Source organism: Mixophyes fleayi, chromosome 10 (assembly GCF_038048845.1).
Source record: "Mixophyes fleayi isolate aMixFle1 chromosome 10, aMixFle1.hap1, whole genome shotgun sequence".
NCBI classification, from domain to species: Eukaryota; Metazoa; Chordata; class Amphibia; order Anura; family Limnodynastidae; genus Mixophyes; species Mixophyes fleayi.
Window position 1 is genome coordinate 4792904 of NC_134411.1, and position 18560 is coordinate 4811463.

General features: G+C 40.3%; 1 protein-coding gene and 1 long non-coding RNA gene across 2 annotated transcripts; both read right to left on the bottom strand.

Moving 5' to 3' along the window:
* Positions 1-2032: 2032 nt before the first annotated feature.
* On the bottom strand, positions 2033-9295 carry OTUB1 (OTU deubiquitinase, ubiquitin aldehyde binding 1). The gene is made up of 7 exons (XM_075187699.1): positions 9193-9295; positions 6484-6545; positions 6205-6303; positions 5646-5764; positions 4629-4713; positions 4229-4423; positions 2033-3271 (listed from the first exon to the last, which is right to left on the bottom strand). Exons 1-7 carry the CDS (start codon positions 9233-9235, stop codon positions 3071-3073), a joined length of 804 nt encoding a protein of 267 aa, XP_075043800.1. The 5' UTR covers positions 9236-9295; the 3' UTR covers positions 2033-3070.
* Positions 9296-14371: 5076 nt separating this feature from the next.
* On the bottom strand, positions 14372-15778 carry LOC142103353 (uncharacterized). The gene is made up of 2 exons (XR_012679333.1): positions 15476-15778; positions 14372-14605 (listed from the first exon to the last, which is right to left on the bottom strand). It is a non-coding gene; the product is annotated as an uncharacterized LOC142103353 (long non-coding RNA).
* Between the last annotated feature and the right edge of the window lie 2782 nt (positions 15779-18560).

Consider the following 18560-nt stretch of genomic DNA (forward strand, 5'->3'; position numbering starts at 1 on the left):
CTAAAAGTGGCCAGATGGCAGCTGATTGCTGACAGTCGCAGGAAGCTCAGTTAAAAAAGCAGCTCAAGCCAAGGTGACCCCACCAAAAGTCCAGATTGAATGTTATTTTAATATTTCAAAATCCCCCTATATTTATACAATTGAGATAGTTTAGACTATATTTACACTTACTGTGTAGCCAAACGCATGAAAGAGCAATCAGTCAGCAATTATCTGCTAAAAGTAGCTTGCTGTATTGTCCTTCAATGGATTTAATGAATAAACATCAGTTGTGTGTAAGAAAACATTTACCCTTACACTCTTGCAGTATATTCATTAGGCTCTTACCCCTCTGCAGCAAGTTGGTAAATTAGGAAGAAATACTGTGCCAGATTTTGGACCATTTCATTTATTTACATTTTTATGAAGACAAATATCCTATTGTTTTCCAGTGTATTCAGTACATAGTCCCACATGCCATTTGCTGTATATTCATATATACTGCACATTCATTCAAAAGACCAGTATGCTTTCTCTTATCACGCTATCTTTGCAATTTATATTAAAGCTGTAAGGTCTTGATTGAGGAGCACAGACTTCATCTTTTTATATTCAGATCCACTCAAAAACTGCCCTAAATATGTAGGAAGATCCAGTTGCCTGCAAATAAGTGTGAAAGAAAAAAACCATGACTTTTACACAGAGATGCTGTGAAATGTCAGGTTAACACTGAACAAAGTATTTTAACTTAATGGTTCATATGTGAAAACCTATTAGTGGGGATTTATTGATCCTTTATCAATAAGTGTCACTCTGTAAAGCAAAAAATGCTACAGAAGGCATTTTACTTAGGGAGAGCGTGTAGCCTAACAAAGTACATCTCTATGTCAACTGAAGACCACCTAATACTTGCTATATATGGCCCAAAATAAAAATGTATACAGATTCACTGCATGTGCCTAGATACATATTGAATTACACACACCACTATGGCATTAGCAAAAGTGCTTGGGACTTAGTGTTTTCTCTTATTTTATTTTTAGCACCATGCTTACAATAGACTAAATTAAATTTCTAAAATAATGATCTCTTTCCACATTCTCCTTATCTCATTAAATTGAAAGGGGAGATAAAAAAAAAAAAAAAAAAAAAGGTATATTTTTATAAATGCAATGAGGGCGGGAGTGAACATCGCAATGTTGCCAGCATCATAACAGTGTAAAGTCTAATATGTGTACACCAGGTGTTAGCATCGGCATAATAGCAGGACTAGGGATTGGAAGAGGGAAAGAAAGGCTCTTCTCTGACATATCACCTGACAGCCAAATATCTGCACAACAAACTATACGATCAGTATGACTAACTTAGAAAAACTCACTTATTTGCAGCAGCAAAGAGTATGAAAAATACAATATATACTACTTTAGATTAAGAGGAGGAATAATGCCAATTTACAATTGTAAAGATAATATATTCTTTTTAATTCTCTTTAAAAGAAAAAAAAAAAAAATGATGCACTATATAGTTCTTAAGGGAAAAATTATCTAGCCCTACTTTAGTGTTATGTAAGAAATGTATACTATAAGTAAGGAGTAAATTGACTTTATGGCTCTAAGGTTATGTTTCTTTATCTCCTGTAATCAAACAAGGAAGACAGACATAAGTAACCATTTAAAAGTTACTGCAGTCTGCACCGGTATAACCACAAAATATGATAATATAGAATGAAGTCTTAAAGCAAGATTCAGAGGAAGCTATGGTAGATGCTTTGTGCTACATATTCGGTCCAATAAATGCATCATGAACAACAACAAACAGCAATTTGAAGATTTATTGGTTTTCCACAGTGATTTTCATGTCGGAGAAGTCACAGACAGAAAACACCAATCTGCAGATTGTTTTGCTGTTGAACATACCTAAAAATGCCCTGGATGCACTTTCCATTGTAGCTGTAGTCAAAATAAGGATCCCAATAATGAAAATAAAAGATCATTTGCATAATAGCATACTTTGGCCACTAGGTAGAAAGGAGGAGCGAGATAAACAAAGCAAATTAAAATATACATTCCTTATTTTATTTTACAGCAAAGTTTGTGATAATAAGCCCAGCACAAGGCAGCTATGTCCACTACTGGTATTATTTATGAAAACATGATATTTAATTGAAAGCAGCTCATAAGGTCTTCAAAGGCTTCTGCATAACCCCCAAAACAATCTCAGCCATTGATTAGACCATTCTGTGTAGGGCTAAATTTATATTTTGATTATTAAGATGTGTGACCATAAAACATGTTTTGTTTTTAAGTAGCCAGGAATGTACTCACAAATAGGATGTTATTTCAGCTGTGAACAAATATAAATTACTTCCTGTTAACTACACTTCACAAACAGACCAAAACTATTGTTATAAAACACAGAATATATGTGCCCGTAAACAAGGTGGTTGTCATCAAGAAGATACATTGTATTTGTAAATGTTTGGATAACATATTTTATAGTAGGTCCTAGAATAATTTCCATTGAAAAGTGTAGTTTATTGTAAATCAGGCAAGGAAGCACTATCCTGGTGCCATTAGACATGTGCAGGCAGCTAAAAGTTCAGTGATGCACCCCAAAATTTTTTCCAGTGGACCATGGTTGTCTCATTGCCATGACCAGCATATAAAGAACATTTTTATACATTGCCCTGCCATTGCCATAAAGATGTGCCCAGTCACTTCACCATCCCTTAGTTACACCAGGAATGCACAACACAAATATTATACCCCCCCACACACAATCATAAATCAAAAGCCCACCCAATTTACATGCACTGGAAGGCTGTTATTGGTACTTGGTCTTCCTATGACATTTAGACTTAACATCTACCCTATTGTTTTATGCTTCACTACCCCCAGATCTGTCTGAGCTGTCTCTCCCACACACATACATCCAGTGCTCTGTTGAGTTCATTTATTTTGCTCCACTGAGATAAAACGTAACAGGCAGACGATAACGTACAGAAAAGAGGGAACAGGTTAGAGCTCAGAGAAAAGTGGAGAGGAGAGAACGTGATTTCATAGAGGGGGCGTGCAGAACAATACAGAGCAGGTCACTTATAGAGAATGTCGTAGTGTCCAGGTCGGTAGAGCAGGAAGACTTGCGGAGGATCTGAGCCCTCAGGAAACACATGGGTGACTGTGCTTCCCCCCTCACCCCTGTCCATATATTCAACCTGGATAGAAACATTCAAGGCCTGGGAAAGAGCAATGATGTGGATGTGATCACTTTCCTTACACATGGGCTCTACTTCCTGAGCAGGGAGGACAACAAACAGGTATTGGGGGGAGAAAAGAAGAAAAAATAAAACAAACACATTAGGTTTCTGAATATGGCATGTAAACAAATAAACACACGTCCCTTAGATTTCTAAGCAAAATTAAACTAAAGATCTATACGCAAAATACTTTTAGCACAATAGATATTGTAGCAGGATCCAACTATTACAGATACATTATACCTTCTGGTTCCACCACCTGTATCCTACAAAAATGAAAACAGCTCTTCTCTTTCTACATTATGTTTATCCAGAACAATAACTAAACCACAGCTCCCTCTCATTCATAGTATACAGTAGTTTGAGTCTAATATGTTAGACAGAGGATGTAGTAGGGAAAAAACAAGTTGTTGTTAATAGAGAAGAGAAGTAAAGGTTTACAGGGGACATAGATTATGACAATACAGAGAAGGTGAACTGTTGCCTAAGAAACTTCTTGTGGGTATCTACTGCAAAATTTGCTATATAGAAAAAACAAACAAAACATATGTACATTGAACATCTGTATTAGTGCTTCCTTGTGTCAATACAAACAGCCTCTTGTTTCATGGCATCCGGTGGTCTTACCATCCATGTATGTAAACATTTTATAAACTTGCAACAACAAAAAAGTAACACCAGAAATTTCAGCCAGCAGAGTTGAGCACAGGAGAAGATGTGCAGTACAGGTCCTATGTCTAAAACAGATAGGAACATGTGGCTGAAACCAAGCACAAAGTAAGATCCATAAACATCCCCTTAAACAAATGTCTGCAAATTACTAAACCATACATAAAATATATAATTGGTCACACTGCATTTTATAAACTAGACCATTTCTTGCAAAATAAAAAAAAAACAGATATAAACAATTATGCCAGAGCTTAATTATGCCAGAAAGCTTTGTGGGAAAAAATCTTTTGTAAATATGAGAGCGCGCATAATTATTCATACCTGCTGGCAAAATTCTTTGACACTTCTTCCTCCTTCTATAAAGTGCTGGTAGAAGACACTGTCTCTCTGCAGATGCCCAGATGTCAGAAGGCGCAGGTAGACGACCACATAATCCGAAACAGTCTGCTCATTAAATGCAGCTAGCAACTCTGACACTGTCGGACCCCTCTCCACAAGAGTGATTAGATCCATGAACTGTGAATGCAGAATGAACAAAACAAACAGTCAAATAATAAAATGATCTGCAATCCATTACCAATTTATAGACTGTTAACACTTCCTGCAGCTCTGTATAGAGTAAGCATAACAAACAAACAGGAACTTATAACAATTAAATAATTTTATTTTTTACACAGCATAAACATTAGTTACACAAATTGGAAAGACTTTCACTGCTCACCGTGTTATGGAAGTCTTCTATAGTAAACTCTGTAAATCCTTGTCTGATGAGATCTTCCTTACTGTGCAGTGAAACCTCCTTAAACCTACAAAAGAAAGAAGATGAAAACACAGGTGGTGGAAAGGAGGGAGACATGCACAGAAAGAAGTTGTGGAGAAGAACAGTTGGATTATTTCTTGTAGAAGTGTTTTTGATCACAAACTTTCCACATCAGTTTGAAAAGAGCCTCACATCACTACTCTGACAGGAGCAGGGTACCCAGTAACACACTCTCTCAGTCTGTGATTTCCCAATGTCCCCATTCCTCTCCTCACATCACTACTCTGACAGGAGCAGGGTACCCAGTAACACACTCTCTCAGTCTGTGATTTCCCAATGTCCCCATTCCTCTCCTCTCTACTCTGACAGGAGCAGGGTACCCAGTAACACACTCTCTCAGTCTGTGATTTCCCAATGTCCCCATTCCTCTCCTCACACCATGACACTGCTCATCACGTGCAGCACTGCTAACTCTCACTCCATTATACAAGGACAAGCTACTGCCTTCTATAAACTCAGCACACCCAACTGCTGAAATACCATGCACTGCTGTGAGCATGTCAATTATTTGATTTGTTACAGGTTGTTCTATCGTCACCTGTGGGTACACAGACATTCAGGAGATAAAGAATGATAACACAAAGGTGCTCTGGCCCTAGAACAGGCCTGCCCAACCTGTGTCTCTCCAGGTGTTGTGAAACTACATGTCCCAGCATGCTTTGCCAGTAGACAACCAGCAGAGAGCTGGCAGAACAAACTGGGTTATGTAGTTTCACAACACCTGGATGAGCCACTGGTTGGCCAGGCCTGCCCTAGAAAAAAAAACAACTTAAAATGGAAGCAAAAGATAATGATGGTAGGCGATATGAGACTATAGTAGTAATCATTCTACAAGTATGCCCACAGTCTATCGTACCATAACAAATAATATGGGACAGATATCTTCCAATCTCACAGACTAAATTAATATAATCTTACCTTGTTAGTTCAGGTCCTCCCTCCAACAAGGCTTCTAAATACGAAAAGCCAAATGCTCGGTAAAAGCAGTTCCCATCTGGTCGTGTTCGGCGTATGTAAGTGTACCTTCTGTGCAAGTCCTGGAAACATAACAGCTCCAATGTAAATGTTTCAGATGGCTGAATAATAATTATACTAATAATGTATTTTCAAGACATTGCCTACTCTGTCTTTGTCACATAATGCAAAATGGTCTTCCAGTCTGCATTATGCAAGTGTGATAATCCTAGAGCCCTACAAGTAGTTTGGGGGCATGAAATTATAGCCAAAAATGAAGGGACTCCTCAACCCACTAAATTTTCTCATAGCCTATACAGAGATAACTAAACTGTAGCTAGCTGCAGCATAAACATCCTAATTCTAGAGAGCACAACTAAGCAAAGAACATTTTGATTCCAGAAGCGTTGCATGATGTTCAAGGCTCTGAATTTCTGCGGAGCACATCCGGTGCAGTGTCGGGCCTCATTTTGTTGTACCAACAACAACAAAAAAGAAAAAAAGAATAGCTTTCTAAAAATACCTTTATCTTTTCTTGGTACACTTTGTCATCAGTTGCATATTCCTGGTATAATACGGAGAGGTCCAACCGATCGGAAAGCAGTGGAGTGTGTCCAGCAATCTGAGATAAAGGGAAAATCACTGACCTGTGTCATATATAAGCACCCCACACTCTCTCTCATCAAGTGGCCATCATTCACTGCATATCTGTTTCCACTAGTGACAGTTTCCAATGACAATAAGCTAGCGCAAGTACTTAATCGTTTGACATTGTCTTAGTCAGCAAGCGTATTACACTTACCTCTTGTTGTATACGGTCCTGCTGGGCAATAATCGCTTCATCATAAGTGAGGCAATTTACACCTAAAAGTAGCATACATTATATAAAGCAGAAAATTAGTCCATGCAGCACAACAACACAATATATGACAAGATATAAGCAGTGCTATGCACAAAAATACTTACACATACTGGAAGAATCCAGTTTGTGGATTTAACCAGTATGAAGCTAATCAATTTTCTAGGAACCAGTGACATCACTGAGCCACTGCCTGGCTAATACTCATGGGGCCTGATTAATTAAGGAAAGTAGGGCAAAAAAGGAGGAAATATTCTGCTGGACAAACCATGTTACAATGCAAGGGGTGCAAATTAGTTTAATATTTTGTACATAAGTTAAATACTGTCTGTTATTTCATGTAGCGCACAAATACTTGATATCTTTAAAATCCAGTGTAAAAATAAAGCTGATCTAGGATATGCCCTACCCCAACTATAAATCTGTCACCACATTTTAAATGTATCTCCCCCTCCAATGCCAAATGGTTTTGCCCAGGTGCAAAGTTACTCCCTTTTTCTGCTTTACTTTCCTTAATGAATCAGGCCCATTATGTCCTAATTATATTCATGAGGTTCCTAGTGAAAACTGCATTCTCATATTAGTTCACCCCACCAAATGGAATGTCTCCAATGTGTGTATACTTTAAGCACAGTTTCACAGCCCAATCTATTTAGCAATGCAATATCATGGTCACATGTATAACATTGGTATTTGAATCAGGGTGTGTCTGTGTTTATTATTTTTACAGGGCTATTAAGCAAAAATTCCGTTTTCTATTATGAACTTTCTGCATTTGTCGTACAATAAGAAAAACAAATTGATCATATTAGGTATGTGTTCAGCAACTTTCTATTTGATGACACAAATAAAGCAAATGTAAAAATGATACACAGAACATGTACAGAGAGGGTCTTTCCCCCATCCAAGTATCCCTGTCCCAACATTTAATTCCAGAACCAATCCAGCTTTTCTAAACATTGTTTGTGCTGACTTGACCTTTAGCTCGCTTAGCTAGTGAGGTACAACACAATACAAATTTAGCCTCTCTATCCCAACATAACATTTAAACCTCTCCATAAAAATACAATGGAAGCAGTCAACTTGTTTTTTGCACAATTCAAAAGTGTGTTGGATAACGATTTTTTAATAATTGCACCGTGTTTGCGTGGGTTTCCTCCGGGTGCTCCGGTTTCCTCCGACACTCCATAAAACAAACTGGTAGGTTAATTGGCCGCTAACAAATTGACCCTAGTCTGTGTGTCTGTCAGGAAATTTAGACTAAGCCCTAACGGGGAAGGGACTAATGTGAGTGAGTTCTCTGTACAGCGCAGCGGAATTAGTGGCGCTATATAAATAAATGGTGATGAGGATGATGATAATATGCCTTTAACATTATCAATAGAAATGGAGTCACAGCTAAAAGTGAAAACTACAAAAATAAGCATTTATGAAACACACATCTACATTGTTATTTAGAAGGCACCACAGATTCTGTGAAGCCAGAAACAGTAAGCAAGTCACAAATAGAATAAGTATCACATATGAGCGCGAGTAATGCTACAGGGACCCACACAGAGTGTAGAAAAAGACATGACAGGATGTACGAGGGTGTCATACAGTAGATAGACATGGGACAATAGGTAGAGATAACTTTGCCCATAAGAGCTTACATTCTAGAGGGTATGAGAAGGCTATTTTAAGCTACATTACAAAGAAAAAAAGACCAGAATAAGCACTCTATGTTTTTTCACCCCAGGCGTTCCACCGAATTATCATTTAGGCTCTATTCATATAGGCATATTTGCCACTTACAGGCCACACTCCACTCTGATGCTGTGTCAATTGATATAAACAGAATTAACGGTACTGTTGATTAGCTATTTTAACTTGATTCCTGTTGGAAAAAATGTGATGCATTCACAAGTGAATTTGATAAAACAGATTAACTACAATGCAAGAGTGTACCATGTAACACTACATATGCTGCAATGTGAGTACCATGAGTTTTGCCATCAATGATTGCAATAGTACTTGCTTACAACTTTGTTCATGCTATGTGTCATTGATTAAGAATGCAATACATAAGAGGAGACCGGCAAGAATTTGCTAGCCAACATGACAGCAATGCTAAACCCTCAAAGTGAAAAGTTAAAATATTAAATTTTTACATTTAGGTAAAAATAATCAAAATTCATCCAAGAGTCTTAAGTCTGACAAATAATTTATGTATATCCATTAGGGTGAAGATCTACTTCCTCCTTCTAAGAATCAGTTAATGCATGTGCTAAATTCTGTGATGACATTTATATCCCATGCTAAGCGTTTCCAGGGTGTGTCTATATAATTAAATGCACGGTGGAAGTGTATGCATAAAACGAGAGATATTATACAATAAAATGCTTTCACTACAGATAATAAATGTATTATACACATATCATTAATAGTGAACACAAATGTGGCTGCATAATCCCTTCAATAACTACTTATCATTATAGTGGGTGCTGCACACACAACAATAGCCGGGGATGTGTATATAGAACTATCCAGTCTATACACTGCAGTGATGCTGCCTGTGATAGGCAGTGTATGTACACTATTTATGTACTGCTATTGTTGTTATAGTATATTACTACGTATGGCTCTATGAAAGGATCCCAGCGTCTCTCTCACCATCACATTCGCTCTGTTGCCGAACAGATTCTTCGGCCGCCATCTTTCCTCCGGGCCACCGCTTCCTATCACTTCCGGGAGACCAGAGACCGGAAGTCCCGCCTTAATTTCACCCTCGTGCGCCGGATGCCGCCGTCGCCGTGGAAACTGTACAGCCTTCACTGAGGCCTGGTCTGGTGTATGTACATATACGTCTATGGGGGCTGGGGACCATTACCATTGCTGTCTGCGCCATAGTTTCCATTTGCAGGTTGTAGAGATTTGCTCTTCAAAGTTTCTCTATAATTCAAAACCAGTAATATTGGGCATTTTATCCAATAGCCTCTCTTGTCTGTTATTTGGACACAAAACTACCTTTCTTTCCGAACTGCTCCTCTTTTGGATCTAGGTAGAACAACTAGTGCACTATGCTGGATTCTAAGTAACGACTGCTATTCACCACATATATTATTTTCTGAGGTAGTATTACTGGACTTAAATCCCCTGTCATTTTCTAACTCCAGATTGTTCCTCGTTTTATGTGAAGACCTTATGGGGAAGATTTATCAAACTTTATAAAAAATGAAAAGTTGAGGTGTTGCCCATAGCAACCAATCACATTAGCGCTATGATTTTGTAGAATGTACTAGACTCTGTAATGGGCAACAGGTGGCCCTCAGAGATTTTACATCATATTTGCCAACTTTACATGTGGAGGGAGAGTGGTCAGAGGGGGCTGGGCACGGCGATTTGCGTCATTTTAGCCCCCCTGTAACAGAATCATTTTTGTTGCAGGGACAGAGCCAAAATGACGCGATTCGTTGCAAATCGCTTAATTTTCGCTCCCGACAGACAGGATGCGAGAGATTTGCCTGCTGTCCCGGGAGTCCATGAGACCTACCTGGAATAAGGGAGTCTCCCAGATATTTCGGGAGAGTGGGTAAGTATGTTTTACCCATGCCTCCGCTCCTTGCTGCTGTATTGTCAGATTGGTTGGTTATAACTTGTAACACTTGTTTAAAAATGCCTGCTGATATGTTATTACAGATACGTGTCTCTTTGATTCAATGTATTATTTTAACTTATTACAGAGATTAATGGAAATGTGCAGCCCTTTTGATAGAAGTGTGTCACGTTGCCAATCACTATACTAGATAAATGCTAGCTATGCTATGGGCAACACCTCCACATTTCCTTTTTAGAAGGTTTGATAATTCTACCCCTATTCCATACCTCCCAGCCGACCCGATTTGAGGGCTCTGTCCCGCCATCCCTATCGGGACATCTTTGTCCAACGGGTGGGAAATTTGGCAGGTACTGGTGCACACAGTGGTGGGAAATTTGGCAGGTACTGGTGCGTGCGGCAATGGAGGTGTTTGGAGGGGAGGACAGCTTGGGGCAACCTAGCACTTCAAAAGCGATAAGCACGCCTCTGGGTATGTGGATACACCCTCTGTCCCAATGCTGGATACTAAAATTTTGGGAGGTATGCCTATGGATAAAATTCTCCACAGCCTACTTAGGGTGTGGATCCTAACTTTATAATAGCATTTACCCAATATATAGTCAATTATATACTGTCGATTATGAGGATGCTAGAAGTCCCCCAGGAGCCCTGTAACCATCTAAAAGAAACAAAGCTGCTGTTAAGTCCTTTAACAGGGAACAGAATTGCAAGGTGACTTCTAATATACATCATAATTTGCACTATAATTTATTAGAATTGTCTAGCTTCCACTCTCCACCCCCATAAAACATGGTTTTCCTTATTGTACTAACATTCCCAACTGTGCGCAGACAGACACAGACATAAGAACAGTCTGGACCTAAACAGACAGTAGCTAGGCCAGGAAGGACTGCTCCTAAATTAGTGTCAGCAATGTGCACCATCACACTACTACTCAGTGCCTCTGGGCTGCTACATCCCCAATTATTTTTCAGGAATCCAGGTTTTAAACAATGAATTAAATGTAAGATGTTTGGATCCCATTAGGTGTCCTGTATCTCCTGGAACCTTGCTGCAAAACCACTATTTAAGGATAATTACACTAAATGATAATGCCAGTTGTACTAATATGTTTAAACTCCAGTTTATTAATTCAGCCAAGGTTATTACAGTTGAAAAACAAATGATAAACACATAAGCAACTAATTATTATTATTAATTAATTAATTAATTGGCAGGTATGTTTCAGCTTTAGGTTACAGTCAGTGACATTTTTTGGGGGCATGCAGGAGCATGAAAAGTTATGTTTGCATTGGTTTTCACCTTCCTTCATGCTGCAACAAAACCACCATGATGTCAGGAGCCGCGGCGGCCTCAGGCACCGCCGCGACTCACTTCCTGTTCCTAGTGAACGTCCCAGCCGTCTCCATGACGACCGGGGCGTCACTTCCGGTTCTCGGACCCGAACGTTGCCAAGGCAACGGCCGAACGCCGAGTGTAACAAGCGGTGCGTCCCGGTAAGTGAGGCAGCCGGGCGCATGCGCTAGGATAGCCTGCGGGCTAATTAATGTCAGGGGCATGGGCTGTGATGTGTTGCAGGGCTAAGCCCTGATTGGCCAAAGTCTGTATATAAGGCAGGGAGGGCTTAGCCTCCCTGCCGGTTATAGCGTCCAGTCTGCCCGTCAGCTAACCTGCTCCTGCTCCTGTTTAGTATTGGTGAAAACCTGTTTGGACTGATTGCCTGTGTATGACCCATTGCCTGGATTTTGACCCTGCTTGTGTATCCTGTGACCTTGACCTTCTTGCCTGTATCTGGACCTAGCTACCGTGCTTGTGACCCTTGACCCCGGACCGTGTATTGGATTCCCTGTCTGCTGCCGGCCCTCGACCCTTGCCTGGACTTCACTCCGCTTTCCCGGGTTCTCCCTAGTCGGTACGCACTTCATGACCCTCTGCTAGTCTGCGGCCAAGTCTGTCCCCACCACTAGGGGCTCCAGTGAACACCTGACTGGCAGAGCAGACTCCAGGTTGTGCTGTACCGGCTAGAGGGGTTCCTAACACATGACTGACAATTTCAGCGTCGTCCTTGATGGTTGCATTTTAGTGTGAAGGAACATGAAAGACAACGTTCCACACTCCTGCATGGACAAAAAAAAAAATCAGTTTCTAGACTTAGAGGTTGGTAGGTTATTAATAATTTATATCAGACTGAGGACAAAATAATCTACAGCTAAACTTCCCACTTTCACTATTGCACTTACTTGTGCTGAACTAACTAAATGATGTAATGGTTGTTATTAAACATAAGTTAATGAATTCATTCAAGGTAAATGTAATTCTAAATAAAGTGAGACATCTTAACTTTTTTTTCACTGGGCGGAAGGGGTCATGATAGAAGTTCTGTTTATATTGTATATATTTTTTTATTACATGCTTTCACATGTATGTGTTTGCTTTATGTTACGCTAAAGTCCTAAAGTGCTCCCAGTTGTGAACGCCCTTCCACAGTGGCACAAAAAGGGCTCCCACTTGAAAATATAGGGAGGTCATGGTCTGCCACATGGGAATCCATCATGGGCAGTACCACATAAGCTTTATACATGCATGCATATGGCACATGCACTGTTGCTTTGTATGGGCACACAGAGTGGACCTGGATAAGTCATCGCACTTTGCTCCTTGCAGAGAGCACCCACATGTGGGTGATAACATCACCCCACAGACGTGGGCACTCCAGAGGCCTCTTCTCTTGGACACAAGCTTGTAGTTTACCCTCTTCCTCACCAAAGACTATATTGGGATGCAGCGATATATTGGACAGCAATGATATTATGGAACAGTACATGATATATTGGGACAAGTAACATAAAAATGGCTTACAGTAATATATTTCAGGAACTTCATATATGAGCAATTCTTTTAGTATTGTGGGACAAGCATTGTTATTTTGGAATAATCAGTTTATATTATATCTGTAAGATAGTTATTCTATAGTGAAACCTACATCTAACACAAAGGGGCATATTCAATTACGATCCCGATCCGCGGGATCGCGCCGGAACGGCCGCGAATCTAATCCGCGGCACCGCATTAACGTGGATTTTCGTTCAAATCCGCGTTAATGCGGTACCGTATTAACGGCCGTACTGCGCATTTTCTGCGGTAACGCGCATCGGATCGTAATTGAATATGCCCCAAAGAGCTAATTCACAGCAGAAAAAGAACACATTTTCTACCGCTAGTACTTGGTCCTACACCACCTCCATGATATATCCAGGCTCATCTCCATTGTGCTGGCGTAAAAAAAAAAAAATTGTGGTTTAATTGGCTTTTGACAAGATGGACTCTTGTCTGTGGTAGGCAATTTAGACTAAGCAGCAATGGTACAGGGACGGATGTGTATAGAACATATGTAATTATTCACAATGTCTCCCTGACCAAATGGGGCAGCAGCTTGGAATCAATTGTGATAGCCCTTTAACTACTTTACTTCAGAATACCAGATTCAGTCAGCACACTTACCCATATAGTGAGAATGCAAAATCCACTTTGGAGTGGGGGGGGAGAAAACTACGATACAATACGGTACAGTTTTCCAACAATATGGTTATGGTCAAATATGTGTTTTGGTGCATATTTTGCGTAGGTCTCCAATTTAATTGAACACATAAAATACAACATGTGTTCAAGAATCTCCACAGCAGCATTAAGTCTTCAGAATCGAGTAGAATGAACTACACTATTAAAAGTGTAGTGTTCCACTTTAGTGAGCATTGTGTACCGAACCCCTCTGTGCAGAACTGAGGAAATGGATTCCACAGCTGTTCAGCCATGCTAGCACCAGACCATGCATGGCATTACCTTTATCTGCCATACTGCATTCTGTTTCTGGTTCCATAGCTGAAACTGGCAAAAGGTACCTGCAGCTCCATGGTTTGAGCAAGACAGGAGCTAGAGGTCAACAGCTGGCAAACCGGGAGCATCAACACCAGTGTTACCAATTTCTTCTATGCACCTACATGGTCAAAGCAAGGTTCTCACAACATACCCAAAAAAGACACCTGTGTGGAAGAAGCTTGAAATCAGTGAAGAGGACAAAGCAGTTTAAACTAGAAAGTTATAAGTTCAACATGAAAAGGTAATACAAGCATATGATTAACATGGACAACCTCCAAGACATAGTTGTGATCTCTCTAGCAATTTTTTTTTACTTGTATAAATGAAATATTGGAAGAAATGCAAAACAATTTAGACTTGTAGGATTGTAAACAAGTTTTTAATGTAACAGACTGCTTAATCACAAGTAACAATGTGCGTTTAATACCAGCATACTACTGTAACCTTGACCATGCTGGAAGTGGAATGCAGTAAAGTCAGGTAGAGTGTTCAGAATCAGTCTCTCTTTTTATACTCTTCCAAGTTGGCCAGGATCCAGCCAGATGGTATCAGGAAGCAGGCCATAAATGTACTAAGACCAATAATTGTGTCCTGTAGAAAGTAAAACAAAAACCATTAGACTAGCTACAATACTGAATATGTTCATTCTGGTTAGAAAGCAAATGAGAACACTTCAAGGATAGGCTTAGACAGGATGACATTGCATCCCCTTAACTACAACTTCCAACATTATTTGATACACTGGCACTATGTAAACCAAAATACAGAGAACCACAGATTGGCTGTCAAGAATTAAACTGACAGCTTGTGCTAGGTGTTGTACAAAAGAAACCAAGTCAGAAGTACAGGGAATTCCATTTCTATTACCATCAGTTTACAATTAAATGGAGGCAATTCGTCATCTTCTAAGACCAAACAGTAGCCAATGCAAACACTCAGAACTCCTAAATTGCTTCTCATAAAGGACATAGGAGACTGAACACATAAAACCATCTATTAAAAGGGCTCTTAAGGCGCACGTTTACTGGCTACATGAACTGAGCTTTCTGCTGCACAGCTAGCAGCTAACCGTGCCATCAACGCCACAGTGCAACTACTTAATTGCTCGAATACTTCATAAATTTACCAAGTTAGAAAAGAGCCACTGGGGAAGAGCCTAAATACATTAGCAAGCAGTTCACCTATAAATACTGTGCAGCTTTGCTCATTAACACTACACAATGTAAATACATGATACAGTATAACATGCAGTACTTAGCAGCCACAATGGTCTACGCTCAATGACAAGCCTCTTATAACACCCGTCCCAGACATACTAAAGCATTAGCACTGTAGATCCGCTAATCCCCCCATTAGCTGCGCAGTGTATGCACATTTAGGACACTGGCCTTGTGAACCAAGGTCCATACTACCGACATATCAGGAGCTATCCAGCCTGCTGCACAGGAGCTACTCCCTCACCGTAGCGCTCGTTCCACTATCGGCCGACTTGGAGGCCAGGCCCCTTCGAACGAAGCCCTGGGACAGACGGGGCACCCGGAAAAGACGAGTCATGGCGGAGGACATGCTGTTCATTCACCCAGGACACAGCGCACACCCTGCGGCAAGGTCGGCAAAATGAGAGGCGGCGTCCTAGACTCGGTTATATAACCGCACAATCACATGACTGGGAAAGGGGCTGTGTTATGGATGCCAACATGACTAAAATGTTGACACAAAAGTTGTCAAATATAGACGCCATTTTAGCGTAGCCAATTGGTGAGGTTTGGGCTACAGACATCTGCTTGCTCTCATTGAGCACAGAATACGTCGTGCACATTAGTCTTTTTTTTTTACTAATATGGCATTTAGGTACAACATTTGCATTACATTGTAGCAGCTAGTCAGACACTTGTTTTTAGGGGCATATTCAGTTGTTGACGTTACTGGTCAAAGTAACTCGGCGCGCACACTATCACGAATTTTTAGGGGAGGGTTCTAACGCGGTCATGTATATGAAATAAAGGATTGGCATACATTTGCATACATTAGATTGCATTACACAACTTTCTATTTGATAATATCTACATCACACTTACCAACTTTCTAGCGTTGGTGTCCGGTAGCTTCCCTGGGGCAGGTGGGTGTGCGGTGGAGCGGGGCTCCAAAATTGCGTAATTTTGGACCCGCCCCTGTGACGTAATGATGCAAAATGCGTCATTTTACAGCCAGGGGCAGGGCCAAATGCTACGATTCCTGGAGAATTGCGGCATTTTGGCCCTAATTCTGCCCACTTCACTAGGAAGTGGGCAGATGCGGGAGATTGCCACACTCTCCCGGGAGAGTTGGCAAGTATGATCTACATACAGTACTTTTTGTTTTAGTATATTTAGCATATTTTTCTATTTCACTATTTTTTACTATAAAATCATCTATACCATGTCAAAACACTTTAGTACATACATATTAGTACAAAAAAACATACATAAATATAATTCATTAGTGATTTTTTATTTTTAGGTTTTTTTTTTTTCATTATTTTTTTAAAATAAAATCAACTTTTTCATGTTATGCATTACTGATAAATATAGTTTATCTTTTTTTTTCATTATAACATGACAGCTCACATGTTCCATGAGCAACATTTTAGTTAGCTATCCAATAATATAATACATATATAGGTAATAAAACAGTAGATTCTAAGTAGTTTATTCCACCAATGAGGCGATATACACTAGCAGCCTCTTTATTGACATTATTATACAATCTTGCTTCTATAGCATTATTAGCTATTGTAACCACAAGTTCACACAAGTCGCTCTTTGAAATACCTTTGGCTTGAGAAAGTCTCACTCTGAGACTACCGCTTATCACTTGGAGTCTGAACACATATTCGATACACGGAATTAACTTGTGAAGGACCTGACATCTGGTTCCTTGTTTCTGCCCGGGCAGGTTTTTTCAGCACACCATCACGTGCTGATCGCTGCACGCTGGAGTAAGCCGCTACATTCAACCATCAAGGAGGTTGTGCTTTTTATGACACCGTGGACACTTAACAGCGTATAGCTGTACAAGCACTTAAATCACGGAGAGCCGTGAACTGAGCTGAGACTAGGGGATCGTGAGTACCGTTGGTTTTCGCCATTCCCGTCTATTGCTGGACACTTTATTAGGCTCTACATTCCGGTTACCAATACCTTCAACATCATTATTATTGTTACCATACCATTTTCTCTATTCCATATATATGAAAATATGGTTATGTGGCTTCCATATTAATGCAGCTTAACAACATTTATGTGTTCATATGACCTGATTGATTGCGGTTTTTATGTTTGGGAGTATTATCTCTTCATTTTATTATATTGCCGGATCCTTAATACATGTATGTACATTATTAAATGTTTGAAGTATTATTTATTCTGCCCTGGTTTTTGACCAATTTTTCATATTTATAATATCTAATCCAGAGCAGTGTCGGACTGGGGCATGAAGGGCCCACCAGGGAACTGCAACGCTAGGGGCCCACCAGAGGGGGTGTGGCCAGTCATCATAGAGGCGAGACCAGACACTAGGGGGGAGTGGTCAGCCCACGAAGGACAGCTAGCACCATAGTGTAGTATATAAAGAATGCAGTGTGTGTATAAAGTGTACACAGTATGACCTGCCCCTTAGATTGGGCAGAACAGTCACCATAAATCGGGATTGTCCCACTAGACCAGGTTTGGCTAACCTGTGGCACTCCAGGTGTTGTGAAACTACAAGCCCCAGCATGCTTTGCCAATATATAGCAGCTTATTGCTGGAAGGGTGTGCTGAGACTTGTAGTTTCACAACACCTGGAGTGCCACAGGTTAGCCAAGCCTGCACTAGACTCAGAATATTTGACAGACTGTCCTACCTGTTCTTGTCACTTTTACCACCTGTAGCTGCTGGTTTCTTTAGTTGCTGCTTGTCTGGATCTTGGAATGTTGAGGGCCCTATTTGGAAAAAATAATGGGTACATTTAGAAGATTCCAACCAGCCCTGGCATTAAATCAATATGACCAACAATTAATACTTAGGCCTTCCTCCAGCCCCAACATTAAAGTTATAGTATTTCCATTTAATAAACCTATTTTCCTCCCTCCAGACAGCCCCTGCAATAAATCGCATTTATGTATAATACGTATAATAAATATACCTATTTCTCGCAACCGTCACTGCCATTAAATAATTCATATTCACATTTAATTAAAAGCCCCCAAACCACCCCATCTTAAATTAAATTGTCCCACCTTCACCCTACAAAGAAAATAGCACCCATTATTTAGCTACCACCTACCACACACACATTACATTGCCACAAGCCCGTTGTGCCATCACACACACATTACTGTGCCCCTTAATCACCATGCTGTGCCCCCTTATGATCACACTGCGCCCTCCATGCTGTTTTTGCCCCCCCTTCATCACCCTGTGTCATGCTGCTTTTGTTCCCCCCTTCTCCTGGCCCCCCTTAACTCTGCCATCATGCTCCCCCTTCACTCTGCCTTCATGCTCCCCCTTCACTCTGCCTTCATGCT

What these genes read in the sequence shown, in the direction of transcription:
- OTUB1 (XM_075187699.1), bottom strand. Translation starts at nt 9,235, where the DNA reads ATGGCGGCCGAAGAATCTGTTCGGCAACAGAGCGAATGTGATG. An exon ending in GGAGGACCTGAACTAACAAG is followed by an intron (nt 4,714 to 5,645) that starts GTAAGATTATAT and finishes TTTCTTTTGTAG; the next exon opens with GTTTAAGGAGGTTTCACTGC. An exon ending in TCAAAGAATTTTGCCAGCAG is followed by an intron (nt 3,272 to 4,228) that starts GTATGAATAATT and finishes CTCCCTGCTCAG; the next exon opens with GAAGTAGAGCCCATGTGTAA.